This window comes from Chiloscyllium plagiosum, unplaced genomic scaffold (genome assembly GCF_037043375.1).
Source record: "Chiloscyllium plagiosum isolate Xiang-an unplaced genomic scaffold, Cpla_swu_hap1 HiC_scaffold_26, whole genome shotgun sequence".
Lineage (NCBI taxonomy): Eukaryota > Metazoa > Chordata > Chondrichthyes > Orectolobiformes > Hemiscylliidae > Chiloscyllium > Chiloscyllium plagiosum.
The window spans coordinates 18,598,422-18,614,374 of record NW_028270164.1 but is presented as its reverse complement, the minus strand read 5'-3'; the positions used below and the strand labels follow the sequence as shown (position 1 = coordinate 18,614,374).

The 15,953-nt window shown below is 39.6% G+C and overlaps 1 protein-coding gene across 1 annotated transcript in view; it reads left to right on the top strand.

Annotated features, from left to right (window-relative positions):
• Nucleotides 1–15,953, top strand: part of LOC122563122 (lumican) — a 409,094-nt gene that overhangs the window by 369,281 nt on the left and 23,860 nt on the right. Inside the window, 3 exon segments of the mRNA XM_087973534.1 lie at nucleotides 13,328–13,571; nucleotides 13,697–14,089; nucleotides 14,092–14,133. Of these exon segments, the coding sequence (XP_087829660.1) occupies nucleotides 13,328–13,571; nucleotides 13,697–14,089; nucleotides 14,092–14,133 (679 nt within the window).

The window sequence follows — 15,953 nt, the reverse complement described above, 5'->3', positions numbered from 1 at the left end:
AAATGTTGTAATTATACCAGCTGCCACCACTTCTTCTGGCACTCATTCCATACATGCACCACCCTTTGCATGAAAAAGTTGCCCCTTAGGTCCCTTTGAAATCTTTCCCCTCCCATTTGAAGCCTATACCCTCTAGTTCTGGACTCACCTGTCCTGGGGAAGAGATCTTGTCTGTTCAACCTATCCATGCCCTTATGATTTTATAAACCGCTAATAAGGTCAGCCCTCAGCCTCTGACGTCCAGACAAAATAGCCCCAGCCTATTCAGCTTCTCTCTATAGCTCAAACCCTACAATCCTGGCAACATCCTTGCAAATCTTTTCTGAACATATTCAAGTTTCACACGTCTTTCCTATAGCAAGGAGACTGTAACTGAGTGCAGTATTTCAAAGGTGGCCTAACCAATGTCCTGTACAGTAGGCCTCCTGGAGATAATCCCCCATATATCCTTCAAAATGTCACAATCTGTTACAGATGTACCCAATGATCATCAATTATTTTAATCAAACACTGAAACCATGCTGGGACAGGTGGATCTTGAGCTCAGATCTTCTGATCTAGAGGTAAGGACACTACCACTGTCCCTGCAAGACTCCACTGAATGCAACAAGCTTGATAAATAATTTAATTGGCTTCAGTGGGGAGCGGAATATGTAATCTGCTAAACATTGCCAACCCAGCCCTGAATCACCACTCATTTATTTTGCTATACTTCAAAGAGGCATCTTTTTTTAACTGCGCAAAACAATCTTTCAGGATAGTGTATTTGAACCAAAGAGAACGTTCTTTCATTGCCGTTTGAAAGTTGAATACTTATCTAATGAACAAAAGATGAATTTTAGTCAGTGTTTTCTTTTGGGGACTGCACTTCCTTTCTGCCAATTCATTTATCAGCATGGCATCTGGAAACAGGATAAAGTCATGACCGTATGATATTTTTCTACTTAATTATGAGAAATGCTTGAGTGTCTGCTCTTCTCTTGTGTGTAGATTCTAATAACAACCTACATTTCTATAGCACATGATGAAATGTCCCAAGACATTTCACAGGAGCACAGTAAAACAAAATGCCTGTATAACAGAGTCACATAATACAGCCATATCAGATCAGATGGCCAAAAACTCAAGGCAGTTTTGTGTCTTAAAGAAGGAAAGTGAGGTAAAGAGGTGCAGAGATGTGGGGAAGAAATAGCCTGCTTAACTTTTCTGAGTAATGAATTAGTCACAAAGAGATATTTTTATCCATAAATAAGTCCTAACACTTTGTTTATGCTCATTGCGATTGTAAAATTGAGGATATATTCCCTTGTATACTTTGCTGCTGCTCTTGACTTTCAATAGTTTGTCTTAAAGTCTTCTTTACAATGAGCTAAAACTGTGTCCGCCCCTCGAGCTTGCTCTGCCATTCAATAGGATCATGGCAAGAAATTCCTCCTCACTTCAGTCTTGAATTGGCACCTGTCCATTCTGAGATTAGCATCTCTAGTCCTAGTCTCTCCTATGGGGCAAACATCCTCTTAGCATTGAGAGGACACCATAAAAACGTAAGTACTTTCAAGTATTGAAAGTACTGAACATGTGGAACTTGCAACATTGTTTATTTTGTTCATCTTTCAACATCTGTTCAAACTATCCAAATAATGTTAAACAGTGGAAAGGGCTTTTCTGGTTTGAGACCTCTATGTTATCCTTTAGTAAGTTGTTTGACAACAACATTTAGAACTGTTTAGGACATTGGAGTTTCTACCTCGCTTCACCTCCACATGGATCAGAGGCCTTGTAACTTTGATTGCGACTGTCCACAATATGTCATGTGCAGATCACCTGCTATTTACTAAGAAGCGCATCGCAGTGATAAGAAATCCAGAAATCCAATGGATGCTGTGAAAGGTAAGGATTCTTTAGAATTTCCCACTTGGCAGCCAGCCAGACTTGGAGATTATAAAACCTCGAGTTATAGCAGTTCTGGGGGAGGCCGGTATGTTTATCAAGTCCAGGCTGGCTCTCTCTAGAGCAATCCAGTCAGTCCCATTCCTCTATCCCATTTCTGTTTGATTCACTCAAGTGCCATCCAATTTTTAAAAAAATCATTGCCTCTTCATTCCCTGCTCCTCCAGGCAGTCAGTTTCACTCAGTGTGCTAAATATTCTTCCTCTTCCCATCATGCCTAAATCTTTTGTCCAAAACCTTTCATATGTATTCTCTGCTCCCCAACTCCAGCAGTCTTTGTACCATCAGGAACAGCTTTTCATTGCCAATCTTAATTGAATCTGTCACAGTCTTGTAAACTCCTATTAAATTTCTCCTCTACCTCCTTTACTCCAAGGAGAGCATCACCTCCCACGGATGCTCACATCTTCTTAAAGTTCCAGAGTTGGGTGGAATTTGTCAATTGTGCCTGCACCAGAGTTTTACAAAAGTTTAAGCATAATTTGTATGATTTTCTGAATTAGCTAAACTACTATGGAGGAAGTTAAGCAGAAACAGTCACACAAGTAGTCTCCACAGCCTCACAGATTTACCAATGAGCTTCCAGTCAACTGCATGGCGTCAGAGAAATTACAAGCCTTTTGTCTCAGCCAAACAGCAATGATAATGCTTGCAGTTATATGTCACCTTAGTACAATACAGCATCCCAAACTGCATCACAGTATGACAATCAGACTGAAATTAACATAAATGTCCTTTGGGAAAGTAATCTGCTACCCTTACCTGGTCTAGCCTACATGTGACTCTAGCAATGTTGAGCAAGCCACTGAGTTCAAGGACAACTAAGGATGGGCAATAAATGCCTTGCCAGTAATGCTCACATCCCATGAAGGAATAAATAAACTGTGAAATGGAAGAAGACAAAGTTTGCTCAAACAGGTAGATTTGATTTGATTTGATTTATTAATGTCACATGTACCTAAGAACAGTGACAAATTTTATTTTGCATGCAGTACAAGCAGATCATAACGGACAAAGTCACAAAGGTTATAGGGGGACTAAACAGAGTGAGGAATACAAAGTTATGGCTGCAGAGAAGGTGCCCAAGAAGCAAGATCAACATTCGATTTGAAATTGGAGAGGTCCATTCAGCTGTGTAATAACAGCAGGGAAGAAGTTGTTCTTGAGCCTGTTGGTACATGTGTTTAAGCATTTGTATCTTCTGCCTGATGGAAGAAGTTGGAAGAGATTATAGCTGAGGTTTTTGATGATGTTAGCTATTCTTTCAATGCCAATGAGAAGTGGAGATGTAATCAATAATGGAAGGTTGGCTTATGCGATGGTCTGGGCTGTGTTCACAACTTTCTGTAGTTTCGCACAGTCCTGGGCAGAGCAGTTGCCATAGCAAGTCATGATGCATTCAGATAGAATGCTTTCTATGGTGCAACTGTAATGTTGGTGAGACTCCTTATGGACTTGCTGAATTTCTTTAGTGTCCTGAGGAAGAAGAGGTGTTGTTGTGCCTTCTTGACAATCGCATCACTGTGGGAGGTTGAGGACATATTGTTGGTGATGGTCACTTGTTTGAACTTGATGCTCTCGTCCATCTCCACCTCAGTTCCATTGATGCCCTCCTCCTTGCTTCCTGATGTTCAGTTTTGCTGACATAATCGATGTTAAGGAGTGTCTGAAAAAGAGAGAAATAGAAAGGCTTTAGAAGGAAATTCAAGAGGCTATGGCCTGGACAACTATAGATATAGCCCTAAAAGCTTTTTTCATTCCTATTAATATGCTCATATTTTTTAAAAAAGCAAAATTAATTTGTAGTATAACAATGCCCTACTTCTGCCACACTTCCATTCAATGCTTTTCAAACAGTAACTCATCTCAGCTGGAGTATATGTCATACACTAGATTCAAATTAAATCAAATCAAGAAATCTGCTCAAGCATTGCTTCAAATTCCTTGAATCACCTGAACCCTTGGCACGTTGCTGCCAGGAAACAAATGTTTAAGTATATCCTTTGGGAACCTAATCCATTCAAATCAAAGTTATAGTAGGTGTTGATATCTGAGCAAAGTTCGCTCATTAAAATAAAATGATTGTCCAGTGATGGCATACTATAAGCTGACAAATGCTTTTTATACTCCTGTTCAGACATTAGTAAAGTATTTTGGGTTACATTTCTTTAAAACAAACCCCTAATGGAATACTGATATATTAGATGTTAGATATATAGATTTTGATACAATAAATATTGTGAGGAATCTCAGCACTTGTTGCCCATTCCCAATTGTCAACTAACTTTCTTAAAAGGATGTTCGTAAACTGGATGATTTTTTTTTGTTGACAATTGGTTCATGGACAGTATTATTGGAACTTACTTTCAATTCCAGATTTATTAATTGAATATAAACTCCAACAGCTGCTGAGGCTGTGGAATTTAAATACATGGACCCAGAGTATTAGCCCAATCACATTATCACTACATCAGCATCTCCCACTCTGTGATAATAATAGCTACTTAAGGTCATCCTTTAAACTAGAAACAGAAAAGTAGCCAGAGGGGTTAAACAGAGTACTGTCATTTGTTCCATCTCTGAATACACATGCTTTACTGATTACAAATGGAAACCTGATGAGGAAGTTTTATATTGCAATTTGATTAAACTCAGGGTTTGAGCTTGTTTTAAAACACACGGTTCTGAAACTTGCTGACTGTTCAGAAATTCTCCGCAAACTTTTCTGAACGAATATAAAAGAAGAATTGAAATACACTGTTAATAACGTTTCATTCGAGGTGTTCCTTTGCTTGCAAGTAAGTACCTTTTGTCTCCTTTGCTGTTGACAGCTTAAAAATTATTGCCGACAGTTATTGCACTTTTGAATTTCAGTCAACTCAGAGTGAAAGCTATGCCTATTTCTTAACTAATCAATCTTTTAAACATTAGATTGAAGACAATCAAAAGTCATTGCGATTATGAAAATCCACTGAGTTGAGATTAACTTTGTAGTCTGTATTCAAATATTGGAGAACCCCACAGGGATCAAAAATGCTTTGTTTTGTAGTAATGTAGTTCAGAAATGTTGTAAATCTCTACTGAACCTCCTCATTAGTTTGTTGGAAAATGTAAGTCAGATTATGCTCTCTCACACTGGAGAGCTTTTGATGTGTAGATTGTTACTCTCGGCATGTTGGTACATTGGAGAAAAACCTGTTTTAAATAAAGTTTTTCACTTTAATATTGAATCTGGAGGTGAATCATCTCAAAAAGGTTTTAAAAGGTGGAAGAAAAGCGATAAAAATGCACAGATTTATTATTTGATTGAGGAATGCCACAATAAAACACTGTGATCCATTCTTATTTCATGAAGGGCATCAAAGGAAATGCATTGGCATTCATCAATTCTTCATCGATTGGTTGAAGCAGTCTATGTTTACTCAGGAATCTAATAACATTTCCAGTTTGAAATTGTGTGTCACCTTTTCACTTGCACAGAATAATACTAGTATTCAGTTAGAATTCATCTTTGAAGAGTAAAATTAGATCTCTGAACTCTGTCAATCCCTCCTCCTTTAACATTTACTCTGCAAAGTTTACACTGGGGTGATATGATTGGTGTTATTAAGAGAAATCCATGAATAATAGTATTATTTCTTGTAACATCTAAATACTGTAAACACAAAATAAATTTTGATAGATTCTACCTCCATTCTGAAACAGTTGTATGATTGAAAGCATATGCAAAATCTTCAAGGTAGCAATGGTTTGAATTAGTCAAAATGCTTTGAAGGTTATTTTTAAATTACATGCAAAAAATATAACCCGAAAAAACATTGCTATGAAATCTTCCATGATGCTAATTTTGAAACAATTAGGTTGGTGTTTCTAATTGTGACAATTTGTGAAAAGGTGATGTAAACACAGAAGTTCTAGAAGGAAAGTTAAAACTGTACCCAGACTTCAGTCAGTAGCCAAGGGCCTGGGATGTGATTTTACTTAATGCTCAATTACTTTCGAGAGTTCTATCAGACCGAATCAGAATGATATTTCTTTACTCAATGGGTAGTAGAATTCTCTGCCACAGAAAACTATGGAGGCCAAGTCACTGAATACATTTATGAAAAAGATAAATAGAGTCATAGAGCTGCACAGCGTCGAAACAGACTCTTTGGTCCAATTCTACCATGCTGACCAGATATCCTATATTTATCTAGTCCGATTTGTCAGTATTTGGCCCATATCCCCCTTACACTTCCTATTCATATACCCATCTCAATGTCTTTAAAATGTTGTAATTGTACCAGCCTCCACCATTTTTTCTGGCAGCTCATTCCATACATGCACTACCCTCTGTGTGAAAATGTTGCCCCTTAGGTCCTTTTTAAATCTTTCTCCTCTCACCTTAAACCAATACCCTCTAGTTTTGGACTGCTCCACTCCAGGAAAAAAATCTTGCTATTCATCATATCCATGCCCCTCATGATTTTATAAACTCTATAGGGTCACCCTTCAGCTTCCTACACTCCAGCAAACATAGCCCCAGCCTATTCAGCCTCTCCCTATAGCTCAAATCTTCCAACCCTAGCAACATCCATGAAAATCTTTTCTGAACTCTTTTAAGTTTCACAACATCCTTTCTATAGCAGGGAGACCAGAAAGCATGCAGTATTCCAAAGGTGACTCACCAATTTCTTGTATAGTTGCAACATGACATCCCAAATCCAACACTCAATGCACTGACCAATAAAGGCAAGCCTCAGAACACTTCAACCCCACGGCATCAATGTGGACTTCACCAGTTTCCTCATTTCCCCGCCCCCCCCCCCCCCCCCCCCCCACCTTACCCCAGTTCCAACCTGCCAGCTCAGCACCATCCTCATGACCTGTCCTACCTGTCAATCTTCCTTCCCACCTATCCACTCAACCCTGCTCTCCAACCTATCACCTTCATCTCTACCTCCATCCACCAGTTGTACTCTTGGCTACCTTTTCCCCAGCCTCAACCCCCTCCCATTTATCTCTACACCCCGAAGGCTCCGTGCCTCATTCCTGATGAAGGGCTTTTCCCCAAAACGTCAATTTTCCTGCTTCTCGGATGCTGCCTGACCTGCTGTGTTTTTCCAGCACTACTCTAATCTAAACTCTGATCTCCAGATCTGCAATACACACTTTCGCCTACCTTCTTCACAACCCTGTCTAGCTGTGAAGGAACTGTGAACCTGCACTTCAAGGTCTCTTTCTTCAGCAACATTCCCCAGGACCTTACCATTATGTGGATGAGTAGATTTAATGGCAGCAAGGGGTAACGGGAGAAAGTGGGAATATGGCATTGAGATATACGATCAACAATGACTCTACTGAATTACAGAGCAGGTCTCAAGGGCTGCGTGGCCTAACCCTGCACCCAGTTAGTCTGTTTCTATGTCTCCTTGAAAGCTCCCAAGTTCAGAACTCCAAGTTTCACGCCTCAAGAATAAGCTACAGGCTTCTCTCTAAAATGTGAAATTAAATAGGTCTTGATATCCTTCTATAAAGGAAAAGACTTTGATTGCAATTTGTAACTGGAGTTGCAGCAATAATGGCCTTGCCAAGGTAGAAATTAAAAAAGAATGAAGGCCCTCAAACTTAGTTAAAGAAAATAGATAGGACTTTTTGAGGGGATACAGAACTTTAGAGAAATAACATTTTTCAAACTACATTCCGTGGCATTTTCTGCCATCTTCTATTATTAGCAATGCAGCCACGTAGCATTCATTATAATCTTGCGGATGCACAAATCTTCCTTTCTGAAATGCATCAGAAGGCTAGTTTAGCAGTGCTAGAGGATGAACCACAAGACTCTTAACAAGAGGAGGAACTTTCCTTCACAGGAGGTTTTTTGTATGGTCCCCACAGTCAGGAATGATTACATAACCTACCAGGGGCCAGAGGTGACAAATCTGACCTCCTTAATATCGAGCAGCACTCCTCAATTCTCCACCCAGAACTGTGCTACATCTTCAGATTGGGTGTCACCCAACCAATGCAATTTTCAATATTAACCCACTCAGAGCCATTACCTTAAACAAAAGGTCCTAAGAACCAGCCCTTCCAGCCAGTATGCCAGCACACCCCACCACTGTTCCACTCCCAGGTCATTTTCCTGGATATGAGATAGCATGTGGTGCTGAGGTGGGCAGAAGGGTTTTTTGTCCCCCAAGTAGCGATCAGCCAATTGAGGTGACTTCATCAATCATCATTGATGGACTGGACATCTGTGGCAATGGGAGCTAAGCCTGAACACAGCGTCCCAGCCATAGATCATGTTGGCCAACACTCCACAGACCCTGTAAAGTTCTCTCTGGCTGTAGTCGTGATCACTGATCGCTCTGAGCTGCTCGAGCCATTTCTTTAGAACTCTCAACCCTTTAGAAAGTTGTCAAACTGGTCTTGAGAGCCTCAGGATCATAGTGACCAACTCCTACAAAACAAAATGTGGAATATTGTAGGGTCATGTGTGGAGAGCTATGTTGCTCATGTCCAATTGAGAAAAGGTTAGGGAGCAGGTGAGGGTTTGGTGAATGGGTGAGTAAGAGTTGGGGCAAATAGTTGGGGGTGAGTTAACCATTAAGATTTGTATCTTGTGTAGACACAACATTATCATATCTTTGTCTGCAAGCTTCTAGAATTGTAGCCTCACTCAAGTCACTGAATCGAGATCCTCTGGCTCAGTTTCCCACAGGATGTTCTAAACAAGACAATATCTGGAACAAACTAGTAAGATAAGAGACAATCCCTTAAAACTTTGGACAGTTATCTTGTCAAATGTAAACTGCAGCTTCATTTTATTGAGTCTCCTGCATGGGAAACTCACCCAATATCCTTAACTGAGTGGCATGCCCTCTCTCGGGTTACTAATTGACCCATTTAGGAATTGTCACTGCTGAGTGACTGTTTCCAACACAATATGGAGATCACATGACCAGTATTTATCCTTAGATTCAGATCCAGACCTGAAAATAGACAATTACATTGAGGTATTTTCACCAACAGCAAACCAAGTTATAAACAACATGGATTCCCTTATTTTTACCTTTCAAATTTTACAGATAGCAGTATTACAAATAAGTAATTGAAACACACAGATTGAATTAAGGTAGAAACTAAAATATCAGAACAAACTTTCAAAAAATCATTTGAAAAATTGAATTAGTAATAATAGGAGAATTTGAAATTCAAAAATGCAAAATCACTTGTTCAGTGTTAGTGAGGCTGTTTAGCAGCAATCACAAGTTTAGCTTGATGCTTAAAGCCAAGTCAAATCTCATTTAGTTTTAACTTTTTCCACTACAAGTACAGCAAGACCAATAGTGTAAGAGTGGAAATGCTTATCAACTCAGTGATTTCTAATTAGTGCATTCTGGATTTCACCATAGCTCTCTCTGAATAAGAGCTGAATCATTGACGACAGCCTCTCGAATTTAGCACTTAAATGCACGTGCCTGGAACTCCAAATGTTCTACCAGTTTCAGAGGAATAACAATGATGGACACTGACAGTTTTCTTATCAATATCATTGCAAACTCCAGGCAAGATAGATATTGGGATTATGGTTCTTGACAGAAGGTTAATGCATGTGGCAAGATAAATCCTGACCCACTGATCATCATGTTATATCAGGTATTTGGTGGATTTGGTTCAATCATCATCTTTCCTGGTAGGAGTTCACAGAGCCTACTTGGTCTAGCTTGTTAGAGGAAAACCATTTGCTAATCTAATGAGAAGATACTCTTGTCTGTAACAAGATGTAGTCTGTTGCACAATTACAACTATGAACACATTACACTCATAAGATAGATATTGTTACAGAGACTATGAGGAAGATCCAGATGGTAGGTTTTAGTCCTTCAAGATCTTAAACAGTTCTCCCCCACATTTTATGACATTATCACACTGAACAATGCTTAAGGCACTTGTCAGCACTAACCCTTTCAGACTCTTATAAACTTCTTCAATAATGTGTATCTCTGGTGTAAAAAAAACAAATGTTTTCTCAGACAATGTCCAAATGTCTGCCGCCACCACCTTCATGCATACAATAGTATTAGAATCCTCTCATTCAGTTTGTCAGGACACCTACTATATTCTTGTCACAGAGTGGTTATGATGCAGTGGTCATTTGGCCTATCAAGTCTGTGCTCGCTCTCTGCAAGAGCAATATAGCAAGACCAACTGTTCCAGTTTTACCCAAAGTCCAAAAATCATCTCTTCAATTCCCTGTCTTCATCATCCTGCCTTAGACATTGCATTCCAAATCCTAGACAACTCAGTGCATAAGACATGTCTTTCATTATGTTGCAATAGTCTATATATATATATATTTCTGTAAGCTCTTCTGATGGTTCAACCAGTTTCTCCAATGAATAACTGATCTTTAAACAAACAGAATATTCAATGCTTCAGTCATAAGCCAGCATTTAGCTTTGCCAGTTTTGGTAGACATGTGACAATTGGCTTGGACTAAGGAAAGAAAAATCACTCCAGAGTAATATGCAATCGTTCGTTCTAGAAAATAGTCATGAGGATGTCAATTGAGGATAGCAGCCTCTCATGACGCCTATGGCCAAACTAACCTGCTGGCAATCCCAATGAAATCTCATAAATATGTAATAGGGACTTGAAAGGATTGTTGCCCTGCAAGCAGCACTCTCAGGATCTATAACCCAGGAGGGAATGGGGAAAATAAATAGAGCTGTGACGTAACCTTGGCTGAATGAATAAAGAAATAGAGTACAAAAGCAAAGAGGTTATGCAAAACAGTTATGAAACATGGATTAGGTCCCAGCTGGAGTATTAAGTTCAATTCTGGGCATCACATTTTAGCAAAGGATGTCACAATGCTGGAGCAGGTTCAGAAGAGAATTTCGAGAAGGACTTTTCATAGCTTAAAATTTTCAGTTATGTGAACAGACTGGGGAAACCAGGGTTAATTTACTTACAGCATTTAAGGTTATGGAGAGATTTTATTGAGAGATTAAAAATCATGAATGACTTTGATAGAGTAATTTAACAGAAACTTTTCTTCCAGCAGTAATGGAGTAGTAACTAGAAGACACATACTTAAGGTAATTGGCAATAGAGCTAGGGCTGACATGAGGTGAGAAATAATTTGCACAGTGAATTGTTAGGATCTGGAATACACTGATGACAGCAGATTCAGCAATAATTTTCTTGAAGAAAATTAGGTCATTATCTGAAGATATGAAGTTTGTAGGGCTAGAAGGAAAGAGCAAGGAAATAGAGTAAAGGATATATCATAGAAACGCTGACATCAGTAAGATGGGATGAATGTTTTCTTCTGTGTAGTAACCACTCTATGAGAAGAAAATAGTAGGTGTCTAAATGTGAAAAATAGAATTTGCTGAGTTGATGAGAATTTCCACCGTACAATGTTAGTCCTGTTATAATAGTGTTGAAAAGGTTAAGACCCATTGAGAGTCGCCTGGGATTTTAGTAGTGAACTAAGGTCTTGATTGCAGCTAAACACCCACATTGACCCTGAGTAAGTAATTTCTTGAATGTCAAGTTCCACCATTAATGTAAATTCTGTATTTTACAAATAACCTGGTTGAAGTTGATTGTTAATGCAAGGTTTGTAACTCAGGTTGAGGTTTAGGGTGTAGGTTTGCTTGCTGAGCTGTAGGTTTGATATCCAGACGCTTCATTACCTGGCCATGTAATATCATCAGTGGCGACCTCCAAGTGAAGCGAAGCTGTTGTCTCCTGCTTTCTATTTATATGTTTGTCCTGGATGGGGTTCCTGGGGTTTGTGGTGTTGTCATTTCCTGTTCGTTTTCTGAGGGGTTGATAGATGGTATCTAGATGTATGTGTTTGTTTATGGCGTTGTGGTTGGAGTGCCAGGCCTCTAGGAATTCTCTGGCATATCTTTGCTTAGCCTGTCCCAGGATAGATGTGTTGTCCCAATCGAAATGGTGTTTTTTTTCCTCCATGTGTAGGGCTACAAGGGAGAGAGGGTTGTGTCTTTTTGTGACTAGCTGGTATTCATGTATCCTGGTGGCTAACTTTCTTCCTGTTTGTTCTACGTAGTGTTTGTGGCAGTACTTGCATAGAATTTTGTAGACGATGTTGGTTTTGTCTATGCGTTGGACTGGGTCTTTTAAGTTTGTTAGTTTTTGTTTGAAAGTGTTGGTGGGTTTGTGTGCTACTAGGATTCTGAGGGGTCTTAGTAGTCTGGCTGTCATTTCTGAAACTTCTTTGATGTATGGTAAGGTGGTTAGGGTTTCTGGCTGTGTTTGTAGATTATGTTGTTGAAGGTGAAAAAAAATCATCAAAAATACCAAAATAGAGGAAGACTGGGACAACACATCTATCCTGGGACAGGCTAAGCAAAGATATGCCAGAGAATTCCTAGAGGCCTGGCACTCTAACCACAATGCCATAAACAAACACATAGATCTAGATGCCATCTATTAACTCCTCAGAAAACGAACAGGAAATGACATCACCACAAACCCCAGGAACCCCATCCAGGACAGACATATAAATAGAAAGCAGGAGACAACAGCTTCGCTTCACTTGGAGGTCGCCACTGATGATATTACATGGCCAGGTAATGAAACGTCTGGATATCAAACCTACAGCTCAGCAAGCAAACCTACACCCTTGATTGTTAATTTATGATATTTTAGCTTCTAACTTAATCTCATGTGAATGATCAAATCAATCATTTGTAAGCTCACTATCTGTGAAATGTGAAGAGACAGGATCTTGTGCTTTTTACTCCTTGGTCTGCTGTTTCCAAGAATGCCTCAATGTGATTGGCTGCGAACAGTGTTTGACAACACCACTACTACTGGATGTCAGGAGATCTTCTCAGCCCAGGGCCAGGTTTTTTTGGTCAGGGTCCCTCAGTTAGGGTAAAATTTGAACAAGGCGGATTCTATACTATGTGGAAAACTGACACTCAGAAATTACTTCTCCCAAATTGGACATACAGTGAGCAGGGGTAGACTTGTCATCCACTTAAGGATGGTTGATGGACTCCTCAAGCTGGAGTATCATAGAAGGCCCTCCAGCCCAGAAGCTGCTGTAGCTTGAAGCTGAGGGGGAGGAAAGATGGTACCATCTTGAGCATGATGGCCGTATGTCCTTTGTTTTAATGGTCCCCTTATCTGATTGCTCTGAATCTTTTAAGAGCAGATTTTTCCTATATTTCTAGTACAGCTTGTAGGAGACAGAGCCAAGGAGTCTCTTATGAGAGATTGAGACAGGTCTACAAACTGACATCTATCCTAGAATGCATTCAATTCCTCCTGTGATCATTCTTACTTATCTGTAGTATGATAGCTTTGTAATAATTACATAAATGTAAACTGCATTTCTCCTTTGCAGAATTACAATATCTTTGAGCACCTTTTCCAAGGACCTGTTGAATGTATACATGCTGTTGAAATTGGCACCAGATTTGTTCACATCCAAATAGCTATAGTCTCTACCGTACATTGTGCAGGTGGCTATGCTGACTATGGTGGGATACCAGTTTTCTACAATGATGAAGAAGGAGAGCCCACAGTGTTGTCACTCAGTGGAAGAATCATTTTCAAGCACGTTAGATATTTTGCTGTTGAAGATTGTCGCTGAAAATGTGTTGCTGGAAAAGCACAGCAGGCCAGGCAGCATCCAAGGAGGAGGAGAATCGACATTTCGGGCATGAGCCCTTCTTCAGGAAGAGCTTCCTGTTGAACAATCTTCCTGTTGAAGATTGTCCTTTAGGATGTCTGATCCACTGGCCTGATGAAATGTATTGTGATAACAGAGTACTACTACATGTGCCACTGAAGTTGCCATTTAGAACGCAGTATCTGTACCTCCAAGGCAATTGCATCAAGTACCTTCCTGAAGGGGTTTTCAAGAACATGACTGCTCTAAAGTGGATGATCCTGGACAGAAACAAAATTAGAAGTGAAAATGTTGGAAAAGGCATTTTCACTAATTTTAAACAACTTGGAAATCTGTACATGAATTACAATAATTTGATAGAGATACCAGCACCATTGCCTAGCAGCTTAAAACAGCTGAGACTTGCATACACCAGAATTACAAAGCTCTCCCGAAAGCAATTTGAAAACCTGGAGAATTTAGTGATGTTGCTTCTTATGGCAATCGACTGACAACAATCGATGGAGGTGATATGGAAGGTGAAGTTAATTTGTTTGACATTAATTTATCACTGAGCTTACTTCAGTATTGTATGTGCTGACCGACAAACACAAACCTGTACTAATCTCTTTCACTTGCACATGATTCGTAGCCTAATATGCCCAAGCATTTTCAGTATGCGATGTTGCAAGTGTATCTGCCTCCACCATCTTCTCAGGCAACACATTCCATATTTCTAACACGCTCTGGGTGAAAACATTTTTTTTCTCAGACTTCCTCTAAACCACTTGCTCCTCACCTTAAGCTTATGCCTTCTGGTCTTAGATATGTCTGTTGTAGAGAAAAGATTCTCATGGTCTGCATTGTCTTTGCCTCTCGGAATTTTATATACCTCAGCCTTCTCTGCTCTAAGATCCCCCTCAGCCTTCTCTGCTCTAAGGGAAACAAACTTAGCCTATCTACTATCTCCTCTGAACTGAGTTTTTTCATTCCAGGCAACATCCTGGTGAAACTCCTCCATATCCTCTCCAGTGCAATCATATCATTCCAATAGTGTGGCATCTGGAACTGCATGCAATGCTTTTACCAATTTTTTATACAGTTATAACAAGGCTAATGAAGGCAAGCCTTCTTCACCACCCTGTCTACCCATATTGACTCCTTCATTGATCTATGAACTTGTTCATCAGTACTCCTCAGGACCTATAATTCATTGCGCATATCCTTCCCTTATTAGACCTGCCAAAACGTGTCACCTTGTATTAACCGGGATTATAACCATATGCCATTTCTCTACCTGATTTAACAGCTCATCAAATCAGACTGTAGCCTAAGACCATCATTCTCAGTATCAACAATAACATCAATTTCCATGTAACCTGCAAACTTACTCATTATACCTTCTGCATTCACACCTAAGTTGCTAAAGTAGATAACAAACAGCAAGGGTTCCAACACCAATCCCTGTGGTACACTGCTGGTCACAAACTTTCAATCACTAAAACATCCCTCCACCATCACCCTTTGCCACATATTTACAAGCCACTTAATTGAATCCAGGTTGCCAACTTGTCTTGGATCCCATGGGCTCTTAGCTTTTTGACCAGCCTTCCATGTGGGACCATGTCAAAGGCATTATAGAAGTCCATGTAAATCAACTGCATCACCCTCATCAATACATTTAGACACCTTTTCAAAAAACTCAATTACTTTAGTCAGACAGGATCTCCCTCTAACAAATCTGTGCTGACCATCCCTGATCAATCCCTGGCTTTCTATCTGTTGGTTAATCCGGTCTTCAGAATTTCCCAATCTCAGACCAACTGCTCTGTTATTACTTGGCCTGTCCTGACTGCCCTTCTTGAACAAAAGAACCACATTAGCTACATTAATGTTTTGAGTTACATGTTTTTTTTAAAGCACATTAATGCAACTGGGAAATCAAGGTCATTGGCTGAATGGTGTCTCTGAGTTAAATGTTATTACATCTGTTCTCAGTGACATTTTTTTCTGAATTCAGTGTCTTACACTAAATCATCATTCCAACAACAGTTATAGCTCTCCAGTTCTTGTTTAAATGACCACTCTATACATTTGTGGATTCAAACCAAGTGACAGCTGACTACCCAAGCTTGAAGGATATTATGATTGAACCTGCCCTTATCATGACCATGTATCCACACACATTTGTGGTAAATACTATCAGGAATGGAAGCAATTGGTGATTTTGTTTTGACATTTCAGGCCTATCATAGGACTTTTTTCTGAGTCACAATGTTAAGAGTTCAACTATCACTGTTGGACTTGAATGAAATTAGAAATCACACAACACCAGGTTATATTCCAACAGATTTATTTG